General features: G+C 34.8%; 2 protein-coding genes across 2 annotated transcripts in view; one reads left to right on the top strand and one right to left on the bottom strand.

The window, feature by feature from the left end:
• The window catches only part of LOC126911719 (uncharacterized), a 140,810-nt gene extending 119,802 nt beyond the window's left edge, over positions 1-21,008 (top strand). The window contains exons 4-6 of the mRNA XM_050700376.1: positions 1,362-1,545; positions 20,347-20,552; positions 20,748-21,008. Of these exons, the coding sequence (XP_050556333.1) occupies positions 1,362-1,545; positions 20,347-20,552; positions 20,748-20,830 (473 nt within the window). The 3' untranslated portion in view covers positions 20,831-21,008. The remainder of the gene's footprint in view (positions 1-1,361; positions 1,546-20,346; positions 20,553-20,747) is intronic.
• LOC118277764 (uncharacterized) lies at positions 7,779-16,278 on the bottom strand. The gene is made up of 2 exons (XM_035596672.2): positions 15,518-16,278; positions 7,779-10,163 (listed from the first exon to the last, which is right to left on the bottom strand). Exons 1-2 carry the CDS (start codon positions 15,547-15,549, stop codon positions 8,219-8,221), a joined length of 1,977 nt encoding a protein of 658 aa, XP_035452565.2. The 5' UTR covers positions 15,550-16,278; the 3' UTR covers positions 7,779-8,218.
• Positions 21,009-23,690: the final 2,682 nt, after the last annotated feature.

The following is a 23,690-nucleotide window of genomic DNA, read 5'->3' as shown; positions in this document are numbered from 1 at the left end:
TGTTTTAGTACATTTCTGGGAATTAATTATAGGGTGATTTGTAAAAGTGTGGAGCCATGCTTCGGCACGAATGGGTCGGCTCGAAAGTGATACCACGGCGTCGTAGAAAACCGACTGGAAATAACGCTTGCGTTGTGTTTCGTCGTGTGAGTGAGGTTACTGGGGGTTGAATTACCCCTTCCCAATCCCCGTTTCCCCCAAAAGGACGGCAACGCACTTGTAACGGCTCTGGTGTTTCGGTTGTCCACTGGCGGCGCGCGGCGGCTATTACTTACTATCAGCTGATCCGTCTGCTCGTTTACCGGCTTGTACCATGAAAAAGATGTGTATAAAAGCGGGCAACAATGTTTTGTAATTTATGGCTGGACTATTAGCTATGTAATTGCACAATCGTGTGGGTCATATCGAGCATATAAATGGTCGAAATATCAGTCTAGCTATTGCAATGTTTATGCTACATATTAAAAAAGTTGCCCATTTAATATAAAATTTATTGAATAGTGGAATGAGTAGGTTTTTAAATTATAATATCTTAGTTTACAAGGTTCAACAACGAGCAATCTCATCTTTTAATTCTAGATAAGAATATATTTTTTGTCAATTCGTACCATCAATAAGCTCCACAATCAGATTGACATATTTACAGCTCCTTCGAGTGAATTCACAAAACTATTATTGTTTATTTTAAGTTACGATGGTGAATAGTTCCTTATTATGTACTTAGTTTATTTTATGTTATTTTTAGGTTAGTTGTAGTATGTTACTGTTGTTATTGTTATAGTATAATTATGTTATTATGTAAGGTAATTTAGTAGTTAGTAAGGGTTTCTCCATTATGATTGTGTTTTGTTTCTTTTTCTCCTTATTTTTTGTATAATTTATTTTTAGTTCCTTAAGTTTATTATTTACCTAGGTTAAGCCTCACTGTCGAATAGGGAAAATCCTGTCATGAGAGTGTAGGAAGATTTTATAAATAAATAAATAAATAATAAATAAATTTTTGACCGATGAATGTAATTGAGTAAATGTGATGCATGAAGTTTGGATAACCGAAAAAGACTCGCGGTCAAAATCATGAGACTCTCAACTGAAACTGAAAGAAGCCTCATCTCACTATTATTATATGTATAAATGTGAAAGTTTGTGTTTGTCCGTCAATCACGGTGAACTTATAAATGTGAAAGTTTGTTTGTTTGGACGTTTGTCCGTCATTAAACGGATTTTGATGTTTGGTATACAGACAGGGTATGAGCTGACTTGGGTGATAGGAAACTTTTTATGCAACGCAAACGCAGGCAAAGCCGCTGACAGAAGCTAATACATTATATAATTAACTTAACACATGATTTCTTTGTCCACAGCCTCAGTCGCAAGAATCGCGAAGTTTCTGGGAGGCACTGGCACTCCTTTGGTCACAACTGGCGGATTCACCTTCGACTTTGTCAAACCAAAACAGACTTGTCAAGATGAGTTCTACATGCTTGTCAGAGCTGGACCTCTTGGCTTTGAGGATCTTGCCTACTTCATCATTAAGTTGATGGATGTGTAAGTATCTGAAAAGAATATTTTTATTATATGCTTAGAATGGCCTGAGTTTACCACCTATAGTGTCAAAAGTAGATCTCGTTAGTCGTCGAAAGTAATTTGGATTAAATTCCTTATATCTTACATAAAGTTTTTTGGATTTTTCTCATTTCTGAGTAAAAAAAAGTATTTGCGAAAATCGAAAGATTTTCAAATTTTGTACCTAGAACCAGTATTAAAACTTTTGATGGGATCTGTATGATTTTGACACTTAATTCCTAATATTGAACCCAAGGAAACCGACAATAGACTAAGGACTTTTTTGTTGATTGAATCGAGATAAGTGGATCACTCGACTGTAAATTCTCTTTACGTGTCATTTGATATCGATTAAAAGGTATCTGTATTAAAAAACGTGGCGCATGATGCATTTAGATGCAATTTCTTAATAGGTGTTTCTAACAATCGTAAATTGGAAAAAGTCCTTCGTCTGTGCAGTTTCTTACTCTCTCTCTTTCTCTCTCTCTCTCTCTCTCTCTCTCTCTCTCTCTCTCTCTCTCTCTCTGATCAAGCTAATCGTACTTCAGGTAAGTATGCCCTTTTGATGTAGATGCTCGCTTTATTTTTGTCAAGAGATAGCCATATGATACATTGGCAGAGACAGCAGAATTTTTGGTGTTAAAAGATAAATTGCAGATAAGTAATTAAAATAAGCTCAGTTTTTTCATTTGTGGTGACGGATTAGCATTGACATTTACTGCCATACTCAGAGACACTTAATGATTACTTAAACTATTTTTTATATTTTTATTAAATTTGTTTCCTTAGATAGTTTCCGTAGTCCTTTGAAATCTAAGGACTGGGTTAAGTAACCATTAAATGGCTCTGAGTACTGCTGTTAGAGTCCTTATTTAGGCATAGTTATATTCTAATCAATAAACAATTTACCCACGTCCCAAAAAATACCTCAAAATATGCCATGTAATATATAAATAGACTAATAGTCTTTTTCTAATGAAAGTTTTGACCAAACGCATTGTTACAAGTTTAAAAGATGACCTAAAAGTATTTGGTTTAAAAACAATAGCTACATCACATCACACACCCACACACACACACACACACACACCCACACACACACACACACCACACACACACACACACACACACACACACACACACACACACACACACACAAATCTAAAGGTAAGTTGCGTTTGAAAGGTTTTAAGCTTTGGTGACGGTTACCTAAGAATATTTTGTGTTTATATGTTTTTATAATAGTATCTAGCAACAATTAAAATTATTTAACTCAAATAGCACTTTTGAACTTTAAAGCAAATACTAAAATATTCAAATTGTCTGTCTGCCGGTCAGTCCTCTAGTAAAGCTAAATATTTGCTTATTCCAAAGTAGATTCCTATGAAGAAGAACGAATAAAAAACTCCATAGGTGTAAAATTCTTGATAACACTGTTTCGTTCATTCGGTTATTTGAGAACAATGTAACTTTACTTAATTAATAAAAACTGTAATTATCCTTTAAATAATATACCAAACACTTGCCCATTAATAACCTCAATTAAAAGGTTCTGTCAAAGTTTTGATAACTGGCCAACTGAAGATTTAATTAAATAAGAACTTCCTTAAATAAACTTAGTTTCAGCTGTTAACAGAATTATCTTTGAGTGTTTCAGTGACATAATTGAACGACTTTTGAAATCGCAATTAGATATAAAGTAACTATATTAAAAAAATGGAAATATTAATTTTCTATTGTATGTAAGTACGATTCCTAATAACGAGAGTTCTGGGTTCAATTACTCATGTAGTTCATCACGTTTTTTCTTTTTTTATGTTATCAGCCGGTAAACCAGCAGACCGTTCACCTGATGGTAAGCAGTCGGCGCTGTTCATAACAAATCGAAACACCAAAGGCGTTATAAGTGCTTTGCCGGCCTTTTGGGGGTTAGGAATTTGAGGATTGGGAAAGTATTTAGGCCTGCGGTAACCTTACTCCGGTCAAGTTGACCCATTGGTGTCGAAGCATTGTCTCCTACACTTACCTAAGTCTTTGACTCATCATCATCATCATATCAGCCATAAGATGTCCACTACTGATTTTGGGTTTTCTTCAATGTTTTCCAGATCAGTAGTTTGAAACTTTTTGACCGAAAAAGCCAAATACTGTGATCACGGCATTTTAATTCCATTTTCTCTACGTATCGTAGCAAGACCGGCGTGACTATAAAATATGGAAGTTTTAGTCACTCATAAACAAATTGATTAAAAGAATGTTTGTATAACATGCTTTTCAAGGAAAACCATCCGTGATGGTTTTACGATATGATATTATGCTCAAAGCTCTTACTATATTGGACAGTAAATAAGGATTTTCTCTGCATCTTACGATTTCCCTAAAGAAATAAATTGTTACTTGCAAAATGACCAACATATTTTGACCTCTCTGAAGTTAGGCGGTTCATTGACTGAGAGAGAGATCTTTAGGGGTGAATGATGGAGTTAGAAAGAGATGACAATACGTCTAGTACGTACTTCATAGGGGTCAAGTTATGCTGTCTGTGTGGGTGTTATACTTCACATTTCATATAGAATTTTTATAGCAGAGTCTTTTCCAAATAAAGTTTTATTTAGAAAATCAACATGAAGTTTATTGAGTCCTAAAGTTTTGATAGAATGTCTATATATCTGGTAGTTCACTTCAGCGGTTGCGATAAATTCGATAAACGAACACTAAAATTTAAGTCTAATTCTAAATACAAAAGCTATTATTTGTAAACTAAAACCTATATATCCATACCTGCCTATATAAAGAACAAAACAACTAAAATAATATTAATGTAAAGACAGATAAAATAAGTTGTCAATGTAATTAAATAAATAACCTATGGTATTTCAACCACGTTAAAAGTACTCTTAATCGACGAGTATGCATGAAAAGACTGATGACTGTTGATGAAGTGAAAGAGGTGTGTAAAAGTAGCAACAATTGGCGTTCTATTATATCTGTCCAACCCCATAGGAGACAGAGACAAGTAATAAATCCAAAAGACTCATAACCAGTTAATGTTTGTGCGATGAATTGATCGCTAAAATTTTTTGCTCTGGTCGCTAAAAAAAGTTTTGTAAAAATTTGCGTTTTTGTATAATATAAGTAATAATATTTTTACATCAGTAAACTGGAGAGTAAAAAATAAATACTTAATAAACCATTCCTTTGCTAGAAACTGGACTTTATACTTTGCAACTCAATGAACCGTTTTTACTCGAGCTACATCTGTTTCTGATCTATTTCAGTGAATAAATATTTTAATAATATTTTAAGTTCATTTTAGCAATAGGGCATAAAACTTTTAAATCAAAATACTTTGAAGCGATTTTATTAAGTATCAATATCGTCATATTTTCCAAGAATTATTCAACGACGACTCTTTTGTATGTAAATCACTATTGAAATCCATTTTTTAATAAAACAGAGTAATGTAAATTGAATAACTATATAACGACTAAAAACAGAACTTTACGCTTGCTATTTTCTACTCCATTTACACGAAACCAATTTTTTTTTGCGCCTTATGCAACAGACAAACAGTTGCTCTCGACCGACTAGCAACGAATAAAAATTATTTTCAAACAAAGAACTTAAAATACAAAACGGATTAACGTTTTGAATTTGAAAACAGAACGAACGTTCTCTTTTTTATTTTTATTTCAAAAATCCGTGCAACGTAAAGAGATCTGCATAATTTCAACCAACCTTTTTGTAACCGTTTCACAACACAGGTTTAAAAAATGAACCCAGTCCATTTTAGGCGTAACGGCTGCATCAGATTGTGCGGAACAAATATTTTGATTGTGCTAGCCTTTTTTTTTGATGACGGGGGAAGCCTTCAAAAGGCGCCTAGCTTTTTGGGGATTAAAGACTAGGGAGTGTGTGATTTTTACCTCACTAAAAACACCCTGGTGGCCGCCCTTTCGCTATCACCTATAACACCCTCAAACAAAACAACTTAGAACAACGACACAAATGAAAATTTACATCAAAATCAAGCGTCATCTCTCCATTTTACAAGTTACATTGTAACGTCACAGAATGACCAACCATTGTGTGTAGCATTCCCACTGATGGGCAAAAGAGCGCAGCCATTACGAAGTACAAATACCGTCCGCTTGGAGCGCTGTTAAATAAAGCGACACGACTCGATGTAATGGGGGCGATAAAGAAGAGTGGGTCTTTGAGCTATCTGTGGTGTGGTGTGGGTGACATGTAAGTAGGTATATTATCACCTTTTTTTTTCATTTACCGATGAGCTTATAGGTCGAGTAGCTGCAGGTGGGATAGATTACCATCACTTATTAAATCTTATTCGCTGTATCTCAGGAATGTCTAAATAAAATTAGAAAGTACATTTTTTTTGTATCGTTACGCCTTTTATCCCCGAAGAGGTAGGCAGAGATGCACATTATGGCACGTATTGCCACTGTAAAATGTACACCTACTTTTCACCGTTTATATTATTAGCCCCACGTAATAGGAGGTAAGCCTGTTGCCTTATACTGGGCGCAATTCCAGACTCCGTGCTAATACTGAGAAATTTTTCGAAAAGCCGAAAAAAACCCAGCATTTACTTTGCCCGACACGGGAATCGAACCCAAAATCCCTTGCCTGGCACAATCGCATTTGTAACCACTCAATCAACGAGGCAATCTACATATCACTGTAACACAAATATCACCTTACATAAAGAGCTTTGCGAGAAATAGACCACATACTCAGGTATATAGGAGTTTCCGATCAAAGAGACATACTATGCCGATATCAATGTCAAATAGCCACGTCAAAGACCGTCTGATTCACATTATTGGTGTTCATTTCGAGTAAATGGATGGTTCTTAGTACATGCATTTAGTACTATGTATATATAAGTATGTTCGATTGTACGGTTGGTGCGACGCTGGGCAACTGACTACCGTGCTACGTGTAGCGGTTTCGATTCCCGCACGGAGCAACTCTTTGTGTGATCCACATATTGTTGTTTCTGGTCTGGGTGTTATTTGCATGTGAACTTGTATGTTTGTAAACACATTTACGACCCTGGAGAAATTCTAGTGTGGGGCTAAAAGTTTTTTTTTTCAATAACAATATAATATATAGTTAAACAGACTTATTATATATAGTCTGCACTGATACTTAGTTTATAGAGATGAAAATAACGGTTGATTTAGTACAGAGATAGTAACAATTGTTTGGCTAGTAACCCGACCAATGGTAACGCAAGATAGGGCCTAATTTTTTTTAAATCGTGGCTTGCACTAGACTTTTTTCATATCGTGGATGCGTTCAAAAACATACAATTTCTCATAAACATCACACCCGAAACTACAATTTGTGGATCACAGAAATAGTTGTTCCATATAGAAATCGAATACGCGACACGTTGCACAGCAGCCAGTTGCCCGGTCACCGCACCAACCGTGCGGCCAGATTTTAATAAAAAAATAAAACCATACTTATATGTTAATGTAGTGTAACAATAGCTAGTCTTTCATTGAGCCAACCTTTATTTTCTTACCTGCATATGAGTTAAATATGGAGACTGTACCAATGTGAAACATTTTAGTAAGTCCTAGGAAACGTATACAAAGAAAACAAGTCTATTTGGCTTTCTTAGCTGCCGACAATAACGCTGTTGTATCATTTGTTTTCTTTATCGACATTTGTTTTCTTTTCCTCTTCATTAAATCCTATTTCGGAATTCACTGAAGACAGAATTTACTTATCCGTTCCCTTAATTTCAAAATATACGAGTATACGAGTATACTCTTTAAAAATATGTCCACAAGTTTATGTAAATGTTAACAATTAAACTTTATCTAAATAAAGTTAAGTTAAAACAACTTTTCTAAGAAAAAGGAGTTGACTTTAAAAGTCATGCAATATACCTAAAATATTGTTGTAAGTCTGAAAAATACTATGCTGAAAACTGCAACAAAATCGGTTCAGCCAAATGCGAGATAACCGCGCACATAAATACATACACACAAGTCAAACCGAGAACCTCCGTTTTTTGAAGTAGGTTAAAAAGTTATAAACATTTTTATACATATCATCATCATATAATTATATACACTAAGTAAATTATTATTTTACATGTATTGCGGAGTCAAGGCAGTCGATCGTACTGTTACCAGGCCGACCCCGTCTGTCCTTTTTTTAAAAGAAACAAAAGACAATTTTCTGTAGAACCACTTTAATAAACCACACACACAAAAGTTTTTAGGTATGATTTCCAACAATGTCCCTTTTAATAGTTCAGAGATTAATAGTAAGTATGTGTTACGCGACAGTGACGTGAGAGCGTCCAGAATCTAACTGAATAATGGAAAAATATAATTCTACTGTATTCTGTAAAAATGAATGCTCAGCATAAAGATGCAATGTTATTCGTGGAAAAATACGTTGTTTGATAGTGTAAGTTGATTTAGACCTTACTGCCTTGTAATAAGGGTTATAACAGCTCCCCCTCTTAAACGAAGCTTTATCTCATCAAGATGAAGCGAAGTTCATAATATCGAAGATGTGACCATTAAAAGAGACATTTTACACTTAATTATAAACAAGTAATAATTCTAAATGAAAGTTAACAAATAGTAAAATAATAGTTAAGATTATATTAAAAATTAAGGTTTCTATCTGACGGAAATTTAACTTTATTCACTTTACAAGTAGATCTATAATTTGGGTATTGAACAGGCAAAGACTGAACAGACTTATTGTCTTCTTCAGAGGTTGAAGGTACTTCCGTCATCTCAACATTCTTTGAAATATTAGATTTACGTTTAGATTTATGATTATAGCATTGATTAAAAATTTGCACACAGCATCCAGCACTGGAACAATGTTTATTCTTAAAATATTTGTATAATTTATAAGCTAGGTATAAAAATAAACATATAACTAAAATATAAGTAAAAGTAGAGTAGTAAGGACCATATTTAATAAAATGAGATTCCTTTTCCAAGTTATTTAATTCTTGCTCTAAGCTGTCCATCTGATGCGTTGCATATTTTAGAGAATCTAAGTTGATTTTACTCAAAGAGATCGGCGACAAGTGCGGTAAACTTTTATTAAATATGTCTTTCTTACAACAGTCATCTGCTGTAATATCAAATCTTATATCTAAAGGAGACTTAGTAAATAAAGAGTAAGAACTAGTAGGTATTAATTGCACAGTTTTCGAATACCCGATACAATTAGGTGATAGTTTTACAATTCCTGTACCGGTAATTGAGTGATCATCAATGTTTTCATCACATTTAATTGTCAATTTATTTGTTTTTGATTGAACATATATCCATTTGTTATTTTTTAATTTTTGCCAAATATCAATCTGACCATACAATAATTTAGCATTACATTCTGTAGGTAATGACAATGTTATTTCAGTTAAGATTCTAGATTCACAATTAGGGTTACTTATACATGAGTATATATTATTCAATTCACAAATAGAAAGATTGCTATTTATTATTTTACATTTATCAAGAGTGTCCAACATAGCATAATGCATTCTGTCATCGCTTAATGCAATATAAGAATAAGAAGGTTGAATCAAAGCAAAAGTATTATGTGAGTCGTCATGAGGTGTAGGTAATGGTATATTTTTATAGGCCATGAACTTATCAGGAGTTATTAAAGGGATTTGTAATATAAAAATAACCTTGTTATTATAGTAATAAGAACTAAATTCCGAAACATCAATTATAGAATGAATATTTTGAATCGCTAAGGGAACTGGGAAATCTAACCTTTTGCTTATTTGACTACTATGCTTAGTTAATTCTAAATAAAGATTTAAAGGACTTATAACACTAGGGTGTAGTATATTAACCTTAGAAAATAAAATAGAGTTAAGAGTAGTATCTAGTAAATTGGAGATGGAAAGTAAAGAACCTTCGATAATATTAAGAAGGTTGTTTAACTTTGAAGTGTATAGTAATAAGTTATCCGTCTTCGTAATTTGCGAAAATATTTCATTCATCTTATTAATTTGGGCATTTAATTTCATCTCGTTTTGATTAAGTTTGTAAATAGTAGTGTTAAAATTATTTATAGTGGACTTGACAATGTGAATATTATCCCTCATTAAATGAAATAGTTCTGTTTCACTCTTTTTGCTTGACTCTATTGCAGCGTCATATTTTCGGGCGTCATCGGCATCTAATGTGCCGAAAAAGAACTTTAAGATTTCGCCTCCAAATTCTAAAGATCGCTTAACTTTATTTGTTGATTGATTTGAAATAATGTGGGATAATGATTGCAATTTAATAGAATTGGACTGTATTAAAACTTCAATAGGGATAGACATATCCTTACATGTGCTTTCCTCCTTTGGTACAATTTTGTCGCACAATTTCAGAGTATCTTGTAACAGAAATTCGATTTTGTTAAGATAAGGTTCTAATGAAACTAAATCTACATGCGTGATCACTTTCCAATGATCAGTATAGAAGTTAATATTGGTTGTAGGTTCAAAGTAAATCCCGGGGCTATGATAGATCGGGACGATGCTTGATTCGGTGCGGCCGAGGCATGAAATGCCGTGGCAGCATATTATTCTGAAAATAAATATAGTAAATAGATTAGGACGTGGCGGGCTTAATTTCATTGGTATGGTATTTAACAGCCCTACGGCCTACTTGTAGGGTAACGTTATGTTTATTGTGTACTTTTATAATTTTGTAAGGGCCTTTCCATATAGGTGATAAGGCCTTACGAAGCCTATGGTGGTGTTTGAGATAAACCATATCTCCTACTTTATAAGTAATATCGCGTGAGTTTGCGTCGTAATATCGTTTTGATCTTTCTTTACTATTTAAAATATTTTGAACGGCCTTTTCACGACTATAGCGCATTCTATATTGTAAAGCTCGAATATATTCGTTGTATGTGTTGCCGGAGCTTTGGTATAACGAGGTTGGAATGGATGGCTTGTAGCCATATAATAACTCATAGGGAGTAAAGTTAGTGGTACTGTGAGGAGTAGTATTATAAGCTAAGATTGCAGTGAATAAATAAGAGTGCCAATCATTCTGATTTTCATTAACAAAAGATTTTAAGTATTCTTTTAGAGTGGCATGTGAGCGCTCAAGAGCTCCATTAGTTTGTGGGTGGTATGGAGTAGTAAAAAGGGCTTTGACTTTTAGTATTGTGGTTAATTGTTTAAATAATTCGGATGTAAAACAAGTACCTAAGTCTGTTAGAATGGTTTTAGGAAAGCCAAAAAGAGACATAAAATGAACAAGGTTTCTAGCTATTTCTTCACTAGTGGTTGTAACCATTGGGTAAGCGCTAGTAAATTTAGTTAAGTCATCTTGTAAGGTTAAGATGAACCTAAAGTTCTGGGAACCCGCATCGGGTAATGGACCTACGACATCAAGTGCTAATCTTTCGAAGGGTCTGGTAGATGTGGAAGTTATCTCCATCGGAGCTTTGTTTGATTTCCTCAAAGGTTTATTAATTTGGCAAAGTTTGCATTTCTTAACATATTTTTCGATGTCGGACCGCATGCCCTTCCAATAATATGCAGCTTTAATGCGTGAATACATTCGTTGTGATCCTGGGTGACCGGCTATAACAGAGTCGTGATTTTCTTTTAATATATTAGGAACTTCTACTGGAGTAGGATAGATTAATTGGTTTTTATATATGTGGATCTTAATATTCGTATCGTGAAAAATATAGGAAATCATATTATAAATTTTAGTATACGTGAGTTTTGAAAATGGATCAGTGAAATCCGGTAAAGCAAGGCTAGTAATATTTTGGCTATCAATTAGTAAGTTTCTAAGTTTCATTAGTAAGTTATAAACATCTCTATAATTTGTTTCTTCATAGTGATTAACTTTTGTATATAAGAAAAAGTAGGTTTTATTTTTATCATTAATGCATTTTATTGTAAGTGGCTCACGTTCGGAATTTAATAAATCAGCAGAACTATCGAGCTGCGATAGTATCTCCTCGCAATGAGGCATAGAGTAATCAAAGTCTAAAGAGACTGGGCAAGCTATTGTACTTAACTTGGATGTGTGTAATCCTTGGATACATTCCTCAATTATGGTATTTGGAACTGGAAGTTGGTTTGTGAATTGAGCTTTGAAGTATTGTTCATAAGTAAAATTATTTAAATTATTTATGTCAATAGTATTGACAGGGCAACGGGATAGCGCATCGGCGTTGGAATTGAGACGACCTTGTTTATAAACGATTTCATAGTCGTACTCCTCGAGTTTGAGGCGCCAGCGAATGAGTCTGCTACCCGGATCTTTTACGTTAAATAGCCACACGAGGGGTCTATGATCAGTGATTATTTTAAATTTATTACCATATAAATATGGCCTAAATGTTTTTACGGCGAATATTATAGCTAGTAACTCCTTTTCCGTAGTTGAATAATTGCCTTCAGGCTTGTTTAGAGTGCGCGACGCGTAAGCGATCGGTTTATCTTTGCCGACGGGACCTTGAGACAAAACTGCGCCAATTGCATAATTGCTTGCATCAGTAGTTACATTAAAAGGCTGGGAAAAATCGGGATACTGTAGAAGAGGGGCAGTAATTAGTTTTTCTTTTAGAATATCAAATGCATGTTGTTGTTCTGTGTCCCAGCTAAATACAGCATCCTTTTTTAATAAAGACGTAAGTGGTTTAGTCAGCTTCGAAAAGTTTTCAATGAATCTACGATAGTAGCCTATAAGGCCTAGAAATGACTTAATGTTTTTAGGAGTTTTGGGTACTGGAAATTGTGATACAGCGCTGACCTTTTCAGGATTTGGGGAGACACCCTTATCGGTGATAATATGGCCAAGGTAAGTTACTTCATGCCTTAGAAACTCACATTTGTCTGGTTGGAGTTTTAAATTATATTCGCGAAATTTTTCGAATATAAGTTTCAATTTTAGTATATGGTCTTGTAGATTCTGACTATAGACGATACAATCATCAAGGTATACATAGCAATGTAGACCTTGTAGACCTGATAATACAGTGTTCATAAGGCGTTGGAATGTGGCAGGGGCATTTTTCAGCCCGAAAGGCATTCTGGTAAATTCATAGTGGCCAGACATATCAGAGTTAGTGCTAATTGTGAAACCTGTTTTGGGCATATCCTTGGGGCAGGTTTTCAATTGATGGAAGCCACTGGCGAGGTCCAGGGTGCTAAAATATTTGGAATGACCTAGTTGGTCTAAAATATCAGTGATAAGGGGCAGTGGATAGGTTTCAGAAACAGTAACGTCATTAAGGCGGCGATAATCGATAACTATCCTCCACTTTTGTTTACCGGAAGCGTCCATTTTTTTCGGGACTACCCAAACTGGGGCGCTCCAAGGCGAAGTTGAAGGTTGGATAATTTTTTGATCTAGCATTTTACGAATTTGGGAATCGACTTCTTGCTTGTGACATTCAGGGAAGCGATATGACTTAACATTAATAGGAGGTGCATCGCCTGTGTTAATAGTATGCTCAATAGCATTAGTATATGTTAAGGGTTCACCTTCGACATGAAAAATATCTGTATAGTGGGAGCAACATTCTAAGAGAGCCTTTTTCTCTTCATCATTGAGATGAGAGCAGCGAATGAGATTTAGTACATTACTTATACGATCATTTTTTGAAGAAGAGGTAGCATTGATATTATAAGACTTTATAATTGAATAGTCAAGTTCAAGGGGCGTTGCTGTCACATGATAATCTCTTAATTCAATGTCACAGTCTGTAGTATTTAAAATAGTCACATTTGTTTTACTATTAGGTTTAATTGATACCATGCAATTAGCGACATAAACGCCTTCACGTAAGACATGATCTAGTATGAGAGCTTCATTGTTATGATAAAGATTAGGAGAGTAATTTGATACAGTGCACTCGATAACTACTTCGGACCGAGCTGGAATATTGTATGAAGGTTGAGTATAGATAATAGGAATAGAATAATTTAATATGGAAATTGATTTTAAAGAATAATCAATGTTTGTTTTAAAATAACTGCAAAAATCACTACCAATTATGCCATCATAATTGGGAAGATTTATGTCGTCCTTAGTGACGTGAAACTTATATTTATGTATATTTCCAGATAAGTTGAACTCCATTTGAAAGGTGCCTAAAGTTTCGACTGGACTTTCTGAACTGTTTATACCTTTTAATTTTACAGTTTCAGTAGATAAGCTTGGAAGGTTCTGTAAACAAGATTTTTTTACAATACTTATAGTTGATCCTGTATCAATAAGGAAACATAACTTTTCATGAGCGTGATTAGTATGTAGATAAGTATGAGGTAAGGCTACCTTTTTGCAATAGTCATTAATTTCATATATAGGTTTAGGGTAATCACTAGACGTAGTAGAATCTAGTTTAATTGACTGAGGCGTAGATTTTGTAGAACTCATCTCTTTTAGATGAGATGCGAGATTGGTAGAACTCATCTCTTTTGGATGAGATGCGAAATTAGAAGATCTCATCTCTTTTGGATGAGATTTAAAGTTAGTAGAACTCATCTCTTTTGGATGAGATGCGAAATTAGAAGATCTCATCTCTTTTGGATGAGATTTAAAGTTAGTAGAACTCATCTCTTTTGGATGAGATGTGAAATTAGAAGATCTCATCTCTTTTGGATGAGATTTAAAGTTAGTAGAACTCATCTCTTTTGGATGAGATGCGAAATTAGAAGATCTCATCTCTTTTGGATGAGATTTAAAGTTAGTAGAATTGGTAGGTGTCGTGTCGTTTATAACTTTGTTTGATTTTGGCAGACACGGTACCAAAATCTTACTTAGTTTAAATTATTGTCATCATTTATTATAGCCATACTGTCACATGTATGTGTAATTGCGTCGTTAGAGTTTGCGGGTGCCGAGTTACGGTCACGTTGTGCATTGTCAGCGGCTTGCCGTTGCTTCATATTATATTGAAGCTTGCGACACTCTTTAATTGTGTGTCCAATGTTTTTGCAATAATTGCAAGTTTTAGCATAATAATTATTATTGGAATTAGTACTAGTATTAGGAGACGGTGTATTACTGTAAATTTTAGAATCTCGGTCACGTTTTTTATTCTTAAAGCATTCAGATGAATTATGACCAGGTTTATTGCAGATAAAACAATTTTTATAGGATTTTGCACTAGATTTCGATAAATTGTACAGTTTTTCTTCGTCGATAGCATATTGTATTGCTTCATTTAGATGAGAAGGGTTTTTGCAACGGACAATAGTTGATATGGAGGAGTTTAACCCTAGCATAAAGGTGTTTAAGGCAAGGTCCTCCATGGCCGCTATTCTGCCAGGCAGTTCCTTGTTGTTTTTACAACTATAGTGTATATCAGACTGTATACGGGTCAATATTGACTCCACCCGTAAAGAAAATTTGGTAACATCTTCATCTGATAATTGCTTACAGTGTTGCAGATCTGATAGTAAATGCGTGGCGTGTTTTTTCTCCCCGAAAGTGGCCTTTAGAAAGCTCTTTAACTCGGCCCATAATGTGAATGACTTGAGGCTACACGCTACTTGTGCTTTACCCTCTAATTGGGAAATAATATATTTACAAAGCACAGTCTGTTGTTCTGGAGAAGCTAATGAAATGGCATTTTCACAATTTGTGAGAAATGCTGGTAGCGTTTCCCTGTCACCATTATAGGGTTTTATAAATTTGGTTAAAACCGACAAAGTAATCTTGTCGGACATTGTTACTGATTTAGGTTTCGACTCTTCTTTGATGGACATAAAATATTATGATATGTTGGACAAAATTAAATTAGTATTTAAATATATTAGAATATAAAAATATGTTAGGACAGATAAACAATTAAATTCAGTGTAAAACTAAGCAGTATAGTCTTAAGTTATTTGGAATAATAATATCAAATTCAGAGACACTTTTAACTAGTAAAATGATATTTCACAAGAAACACTCACAGTAACACGATAACTGCCGTTGGCACCTGCATGATCAGCTGCGTAGTAGGAACCCGGAGTCTGGAGTCACGCGGTGCTTTGACGTAATAAGGTTTGGCAGTCACTCGGTTGATTGACTGTAGAATTTCTCGAGGTTGATGGTTGCTGAGTTAGACCTGGAGCTGCTTGTCTTCGGTGCAGGCTGGAGCAGTCTCTCACTACACAGTGGAGGCTGTCTGTCGTCCAAGTGTCGATGTGGCTGGAGCGGGCTCAGGCTGAAGAACTGAGGCTGACCGTCGTCCAAACAGTGACGCAGGCTTGACGTCGGGTCAAGACTTACTGTCGATCAATCTAACGGGGAGGCTGTAGGTTTAGGATGCCAGTGTCTGTTCGACTTAGCGTCGTAAGACTTCGTAGCTGGCAATCCCACTTCTGACACCAATTTGTTACCAGGCCGACCCCGTCTGTCCTTTTTTTAAAAGAAACAAAAGACAATTTTCTGTAGAACCACTTTAATAAACCACACACACAAAAGTTTTTAGGTATGATTTCCAACAATGTCCCTTTTAATAGTTCAGAGATTAATAGTAAGTATGTGTTACGCGACAGTGACGTGAGAGCGTCCAGAATCTAACTGAATAATGGAAAAATATAATTCTACTGTATTCTGTAAAAATGAATGCTCAGCATAAAGATGCAATGTTATTCGTGGAAAAATACGTTGTTTGATAGTGTAAGTTGATTTAGACCTTACTGCCTTGTAATAAGGGTTATAACAGTACGTTCAGAGGCATGGCCAACGTAATTAACAGAGAATTGATTGAGTTACTCTCTATGAGTGTACCTTTCAGTTCCCTCAGTGAATATTAAATATAGATACGTTAGAATACCGGATGGCACATTTAGTGAAATTACTTAGAGTGTAATTATTTTTCTAGGAAATGTCGTGTTTCAAGTAGATACGTAGTATTTGAGAGGAAATTCGATGAAAATCCTAAGGGGTTAAAAGAGGTGTAGGCATTAAATATACAGATGGGGCCTAGTAGGGCTGATGCCTGATCCGGAGCTGCGGACTACCTAGCGGGTTTACCGGGGCTCCGGCTCGAAAAGCAGGAGAAGGAACGGGGTGGTTTTTAGTCAGCAAGAGTCTGACACTTCCTCTCGTCTCGCCCAAGGCAAAAAAAAAGTGTTTTGGAAAGACCTCGCCATCGTAAATGAAAAGTTGGACCTCCCCACCTGTGTAAAGCCGTTGTTAATGGGTACCATTATTATCATTCAATAAATTTTCGCGTCAACAAACTGTTGACCAATAGTGGAATACGTATAAAAATCAGTTGTCAATCACACACGACCAATGTGGTAATTAATATAAAATCAGGTAGAAGGTAATTAAAAATGTAAATTCAATAATTGTATTTTAACACAAAATAATTTTTTGCATGATACCAATTTTAATATATATCATTTTAAATTCTTTCATTACGCAGCTTTAATTTACTCAGTCAATATATTCAGTAGTATTTTGTTCTCTATTAAAATTAATGTATTAATTATTAATTTTACACGTATTTCACATGTTACTTCCATCCCTATTAGTTATTATTTCAATCTCTCAAAATTATACGTAATGTTATTATTTTTAATTACCAACACACTACAATTATTGTATCGGAGTGTGTTCGGGGCGAAAGAAGTTCGGCTGAAAGAAAACTGATTTTTCCTACATCTAATTATGACGTTGGTAAATGTAATAGGGTTTTGTCTTTCCCTTTATCGGACAAACCAAGATAGTTGAACCTACTAGAAAGAAATACAATTGTTAATAGATATTAAGTTAATTTACGTAAATGTTCCTACGAGGGTCACATAATCACTGTGTGATTAAACCCTTTTATTAATTTAATACAGATTTGAAAAAAAAATGACTTTTGATGAAGCGAAAGAAGTGTGTAAGAACCGTGGCAATTGGCGTTCCATTGTCTCTGCCTACCCCCATGGGAGACAGGCGTGAGGTTATGTATGTATGTTGAAAAAAAATACGCTACAAATTTCATAAATTTATGAATAGAGGCTTTTGTCGATTTTCCGAGTATGTAAAATAAAAGGTTTCAATGCGTATTCTATTTTTGTACCAGACCACTTGATTGCTTTTGGCAGTTCAATATCGCCTGTTCAATTGACAACGCTATTTTTGTCAATGGAAACGGTCATTAGTTGCTTTTTGTGATCCTTTTTTTTTAATAAAACGCGTATAGATTTCAAATTCACGTATGTTATTGCACAAAGAAATTTTGTCAAATAGTACTCGACTACGTATAATATTTAACTACCGAAAATTATCGAAAAGCTTTTGCGCGGTATGTGTATTGTAACGACTAAATAATCTCATAAATTACGGTCTTCTTTTAATATGACATCAGTCCTCAAATTGTATACTCTAATCATCCGGAACCCTGTTGTTTTTTAATATCTTAAGCAGTGCTACTAGAGCGGACGCAAAAAATAGCCACCGAAATGAAAAAAAAATACACAAGACTATACTTCTGCCCAATACATATTAAATACCACTTTTAAAGCTCAAATTAAATTTAAGTGTAATAGTACTATTGATTCCTAATCTCTCTAAAAACAAGTATAATGTGAAAGTATTCCTTGATCAAGAACTCTATCTAGTGCGCTAGACAAAAGTGTCTATAGCTAATTCTTTAGATCAGTATTTCGTATTTCAGTCATATCTTAAAGAAGATAAGATAAGATTGTCCAGCAAAGGTATCAAACAAACAAATAGCTTTACAAAAATAAGTGTCACTTCCATTAATTTGTGGGAGATCCATGCTTTGGCACGAATGGGCTGGCTTGACCGGAATGGTATTATGGCTTCACAGAAAACCTACGTGAAACAACGCTTGCATTGTGTTTTGTCGTGTGAGTGAGGTTACTGGAGGTCCAATTACTCTTCTCTCCAATCTTCAAATTACAAACCCTTAAAAGGCTGGCAACGCATTTCTACAGCTGGTGTTTTGGGTGCCCATAGGCAGCGCCGATTGCTTACCATCATAATTATTTGTATTATATTAAATCTAAGAAATAAATAGTTTAAAGTAAGACCTTCACTCATCTGTTCTACTTCACTTTGTTCGCCAACACGCCATTTCAAATTCAAATTCTAAACAAAAGAAACAGCTTCTAACAAACAGCGACATCTATTGAAAGTTACTTATCAACTTCCCTCGTCATCTAAACAAAACAGTTTCATTTTAGCATCTATTAATAGAAGTGAATTTCATAAAGTTATCTAGCTAGTTGTCACTCAAATGTCCGAAAATAATAAAGACTGAGGCTTTCATCCTTATCGTATTATATTATCTATATTTATTCAACAAAGTACGTACTTAGGTGTGAAATGTATGCCACTTGACATTTCCAGTGCTTACAGTTTTCGTGTATCCGTGTTTATTGGTTGGTTGTTTAGACAATAAAGCGATAACTACTAAATTACTAAATTGAGATACCCATTGAATACTAAGGAGTAGTTCATTAGCCACAGCTGTAGACTAGTGGATTTACCGGGACTTAGGTTCAAAGAGCAGGAGTAGAAAAGAGATGGTTTTTAGTCACTAAGAGTCTGACATTCCCTCTCACCGCACCCAGGCGGGAAAATTCATTGGAAAACCAGCACCAATTTTGTTTCTAACTTGTAAGTAACTAGACTAAAATATCTAAACTGTTTAGCAGTAATTATTTAGTATACGATCCAAGTAAAATATTATTAAAATTAAAAATAAATTTCCCATTTAATTATTTGCATTGTATGGCATAAGCATTTCTATTATCTGACAAAAAAGTACTATGTCACTAATATGAAAGTTAATATAAAATTTCAATACTCTTTTAAATCTCTCTAAATAACTTAAAAATATCTAAAACAATAGCATGTTTTTAGTTACTCAGTACCTAACTAGCCGCATTCCCAATGGACCGCTAGCTATTTTCTTAAAATCGTGTAGGACATAATATTGTCTCCAAAAGCCAAAAAGATTTTAGTTTTTATCTTTGCCCGAAGTAAATAGGCTCATTCTTGCTAAATTCTCTAGGGTCTAGCTAGCCGGTTTTTCATAAGTTGGTTTGTAAACAGATAGTAAATGTTACGCAAACTAATAAGAGATTCTGAGCATTCTTTCTCTTGGACATGTAGCTTATTAATTGGTTGGCTAGATGCCTTTTCTTTTTTTTAAAGGGAGAAAATCATCTAATGTCTTCTCCCACCTTGGGCGAGGTGAGAGGGAGTGTCAGACTCTTACTGACTAAAAACCACCCCGTTCCTACTTCTGCTTTTCGAGCCGGAGCCCCGGTAAAACCGCTAGGTAGTCCGCAGCTCCGGATGACTAGATGCCTAGTAGGGCTTTCAGTCTAATAGTATCTGAGGGTCGATAACTAGTTGGAGGCATATAATATAAATAATATATAAAAGTAAATACCTATGATTTCTCTATATCACATCTAGCATGCTATGCTCTAAAACTTTAGAAAATGTTTCATTAGGCAGGAAATATACTTTTTTTGTGTCATTACTAGATATATTATGAAATATTTGATGATTAAACCATTCTTAAGTAAAGATTTTGTTTTAAATTATGTGCTTCAAATATATACGTATATTTTTGTAATGTACTTATGTATTTGTAGTAATTTTTGTATGTGTAAAAATTAAGAGTACAATATTACTTTTCTCATAATAAAACAACATAAACTCTTCAATTAAACGTATTTAAGTGTGTTTTGTGTTGTTTTCAAGCACGTTTTGACACAGTTTGGCTTTGCTAACACGTTTTGTTTTCCACGCCATCTAGCTTCCAATGGAAACAACTGCTGCTCATCAACGAACCTGAGGCGCAGGTACATGTCGCTGGCAAGTCGACTTGCCATCTCATGATGAAGACTTTCGCCAATTTCCTGAAAAAGGAAGATATACTTTACACACCGTGGGACACTACGTCGGATGCTGGCTTGAACTACACAGAAAACTTGAAATTTTACCTCGGCTACAAATACACAAGTAAGTTTAGCTTTTAATACACTGCCATCTATTGAATGTAACGGTAAGTTACTGTTAGTAAATAAGTGTTTACTATTAAGCTACAGAGATGGCGCTGTTTATAACTTTTGAAGGGCGGTTGAACACGTTTCTTTTTGCTACCCGATAACAGATGGTGCTAGTGTGTATATTAAAGTGATTATCGGTTACCTACAGATTCGGATGGGGTCGAGCAGCGTTGCTGTACGATACTCAAGCTTATCGAATTAACGTGGGAGATAGTGGCGGTTTCTTACTAGCTTCTACTATCCATGGCTATATGTTGGCCCACGATATTGACGTTTTCGGCTGGGAATTGAGACCCCAAGACACGTTTGAAGACATGCTGGTTCAAATTGTAGGAAATACCTACGCAAGTGAGTCGTGTTTTGGGCTTGGCTGAAGGTTTTAAAGCACTTGAGACTTTATTTTGATAGGCACGTGTGTTGAAAATTGATTGGCATTTCAATTACCTTTTACAGATGCCCGTGTTTTTTTTTTGTTATAATAAGGTGATGGTTTTAAAAACAGAAGATTTTTATATATCCTTTAAAAATATAAAAATACAGACACAATATAGCACATAACACTGAGTTATAAAACACATTACTATTTCGAAAATCACGTTTGGTTTTTTACGCACGATTTTTCGCACTGAAAAGAGTGAGAGTAACACAATTTGTCGAGATGGAATTCAGAATGAAACTATGAAATGTCTTTCAAAGATTTTTATTTGAGTTATGTAACTAGGTTTGAGAGAAAATTCGAGATTCCTTGTAACTATATCAAGTTATTATATATTTGGAGTGAAGGCGTAGCTGTCTGGAGAAAATGTAGGTACCAATAAGTTTTTATACGTAATCAATACTATCTGTTTCTTTTACAACGTGATAATACTAAGATTTTATAAGAGGAGGATAGAAGATTTTATTGGAGAGGATTTTGAAGTTTACGCATGTTGGAGGAGAAAGGTTTTCGATGTGTTGTAGTTGGGTTTTTGTTGTGTATTGAAATGACTGGGTTTGAATCAAATTTTAATTTATTTTTTAGTAACTTAGAGAATTTTGTCTTGATATTTTAATACAAATGCGTCTTTTATTGGTACATTTAAGTACATATAAATTAAAATCGTCATTCTTTATTCAATTTTTTTATTAATATTAACAATTACATTTAAATAATTGATTTGGAATATTAAATAATTAACTAGTATTAACAAATATTTAAAAACAAAAATAATCTGATCCTCCAAATGTTTAGTTTGGAGATATTTTACATAAAAATAAAGATAAATTTATTTGTCAGAATATATTAAGGTGTTACATAATATTAGCCTCTTGTATTCTACCATTACTGGTGTACAAATATTAAACGTATACAAAATATCTAATACATTTTACGCAAAAATACTTCATTGAAATAAACAAATCTAGATCGTAGACGTTTAGAAGCACTTCAGAAGAACATTAAAACCTGTAATTTTCATCGTTCTCCTTTAACATTTCTCTATTAAAAACAAACGATATCAAAATTAATTTAGGCTCGACAAATTATTAACAAATCCCCGGGTTTTTGTGTTATTTAGCTACTTTTATTGGTTCTTTGTTTTAAAAGGATCCGTTGGCACAACACACCTGCCTCGCCAGTTACAATGGTAATAATCCCAAACGTCTTTAGCTCCGATAATAAATCTCGTTTTATTACGATTCTCAACTTTATATGCAAAATATATTATGATTGGTTTTCCTTTAACTCGGTAAGAAGAATATGCGAGGTATTATTGCTTTGTTATTCGTATTATTTCAGGAAATATTTCAGGATGGAAATTATGTTTTTTTTTTGTTCTATATTGGAAATGAAAGTGGGTTTTGTGGGAAGTTTTTTATTAGGTACTTATGTACAATTCTGAACTAATTTAATTATGAATATAGAAATGATGCCACAATATTGTTTTGATATTGATTTTTACCTAAGGGCGTGTCTACATCTCCACGTCATGTGACACGGTACGTTTATGTGACGTGCAAATTTACGTTAACGTAACGTAAAAACGACGGCGAAACGTTACACGTCGCCGTGGCTTGTAAAATTCTGGTATATTCTTCATTAACATACGTCAGTCTCGTTCGAGATATGGACCGCACAAGACGTATTTCTGCGGCTGCTATTGTTAAAAAGACATTGAAGTATTAACTTGACTGAAAAAAGACGTTGACTGCACAGTTGGCGCGGTGGCTAGGCAACTGGCTGCCGTGCAGTGTGTAGCGGGTCCGATTCCCTCACGGAGCAACTTTTTGTGTGATCCACAAATTGTTGTTTCGGGTGTGGGTGTATTTTGTAAACGCACCTACGACACAGGAGAACATTTATGTGGGGCAACATTTTTAAAAATAACAAGAAAAAAAACTGAGCGAGCGCATCGAGCTACGTCGGTTATGATAACGTGACGGCAACGTAACACTAGAACGACACGGCAACGTAACGTGGCACATTACCACATCGTTCCACGTTGACGACGCCTTTTTTTTTTTTAAAGGGGGGAAAATCATGCAATGGCTTCTCCCGCCTTGGGTGAGGCGGGAGGGATCGTCAGACTCTTATACTGACCAAAAACCACCCCGTTCCTTCTCCTGCTTTGAGCCGGAGTACGTTGACGACGCCGTATCGTGGAGATGTAGACACGCCCCAAGAGCTAGTTCACACACGACGGGAACCGCGCGATTTCAGAATCGCAAGGAAATCTCGCGAGTCTTATTTGTATGAGTTATTAAGTAATCAATTATTATGTTATCGGCTTACTCACGTAATGTTTTGACGAGGAACTCGACTAGTTTCAAGCTATGCTAGAGGCTCATATTCATAAGCAGCATTCTGCGACACACGACGCGGCGATTGTCGCGCTGCTACTCTGAACTACTACTACTCTGTCGGAATGCTGCTCATGAATATGAGCCTCTAGCATGGCTTGAAACTAGTCGAGTTCCTCGTCAAAACATTACGTGAGTAAGCCGATAACATAATAATTAATTTAGTATGTCTCACGAAAGTTACAATAAAATCATATTAAGTAATCGTTCAGACATAACCGCGCTGTTGCCGCACCGTTGCCGCACCGTTTCC

Source organism: Spodoptera frugiperda, chromosome 18, assembly GCF_023101765.2.
Source record: "Spodoptera frugiperda isolate SF20-4 chromosome 18, AGI-APGP_CSIRO_Sfru_2.0, whole genome shotgun sequence".
NCBI classification, from domain to species: domain Eukaryota; kingdom Metazoa; phylum Arthropoda; class Insecta; order Lepidoptera; family Noctuidae; genus Spodoptera; species Spodoptera frugiperda.
Note: the sequence above shows the minus strand (reverse complement) of the source record. Positions and strands in the feature narration are given on the sequence as shown.

Excerpts from the sequence above, each read along its gene's own strand:
- LOC118277764 (XM_035596672.2), bottom strand. The coding sequence starts at position 15,549 with ATGCAGGTGCCAACGGCAGTTATCGTGTTACT. Across the intron at positions 10,164-15,517 it reads ACGGCAGTTATCGTGTTACT|AATAATATGCTGCCACGGCA; the intron begins GTGAGTGTTTCT and ends ATTTATTTTCAG.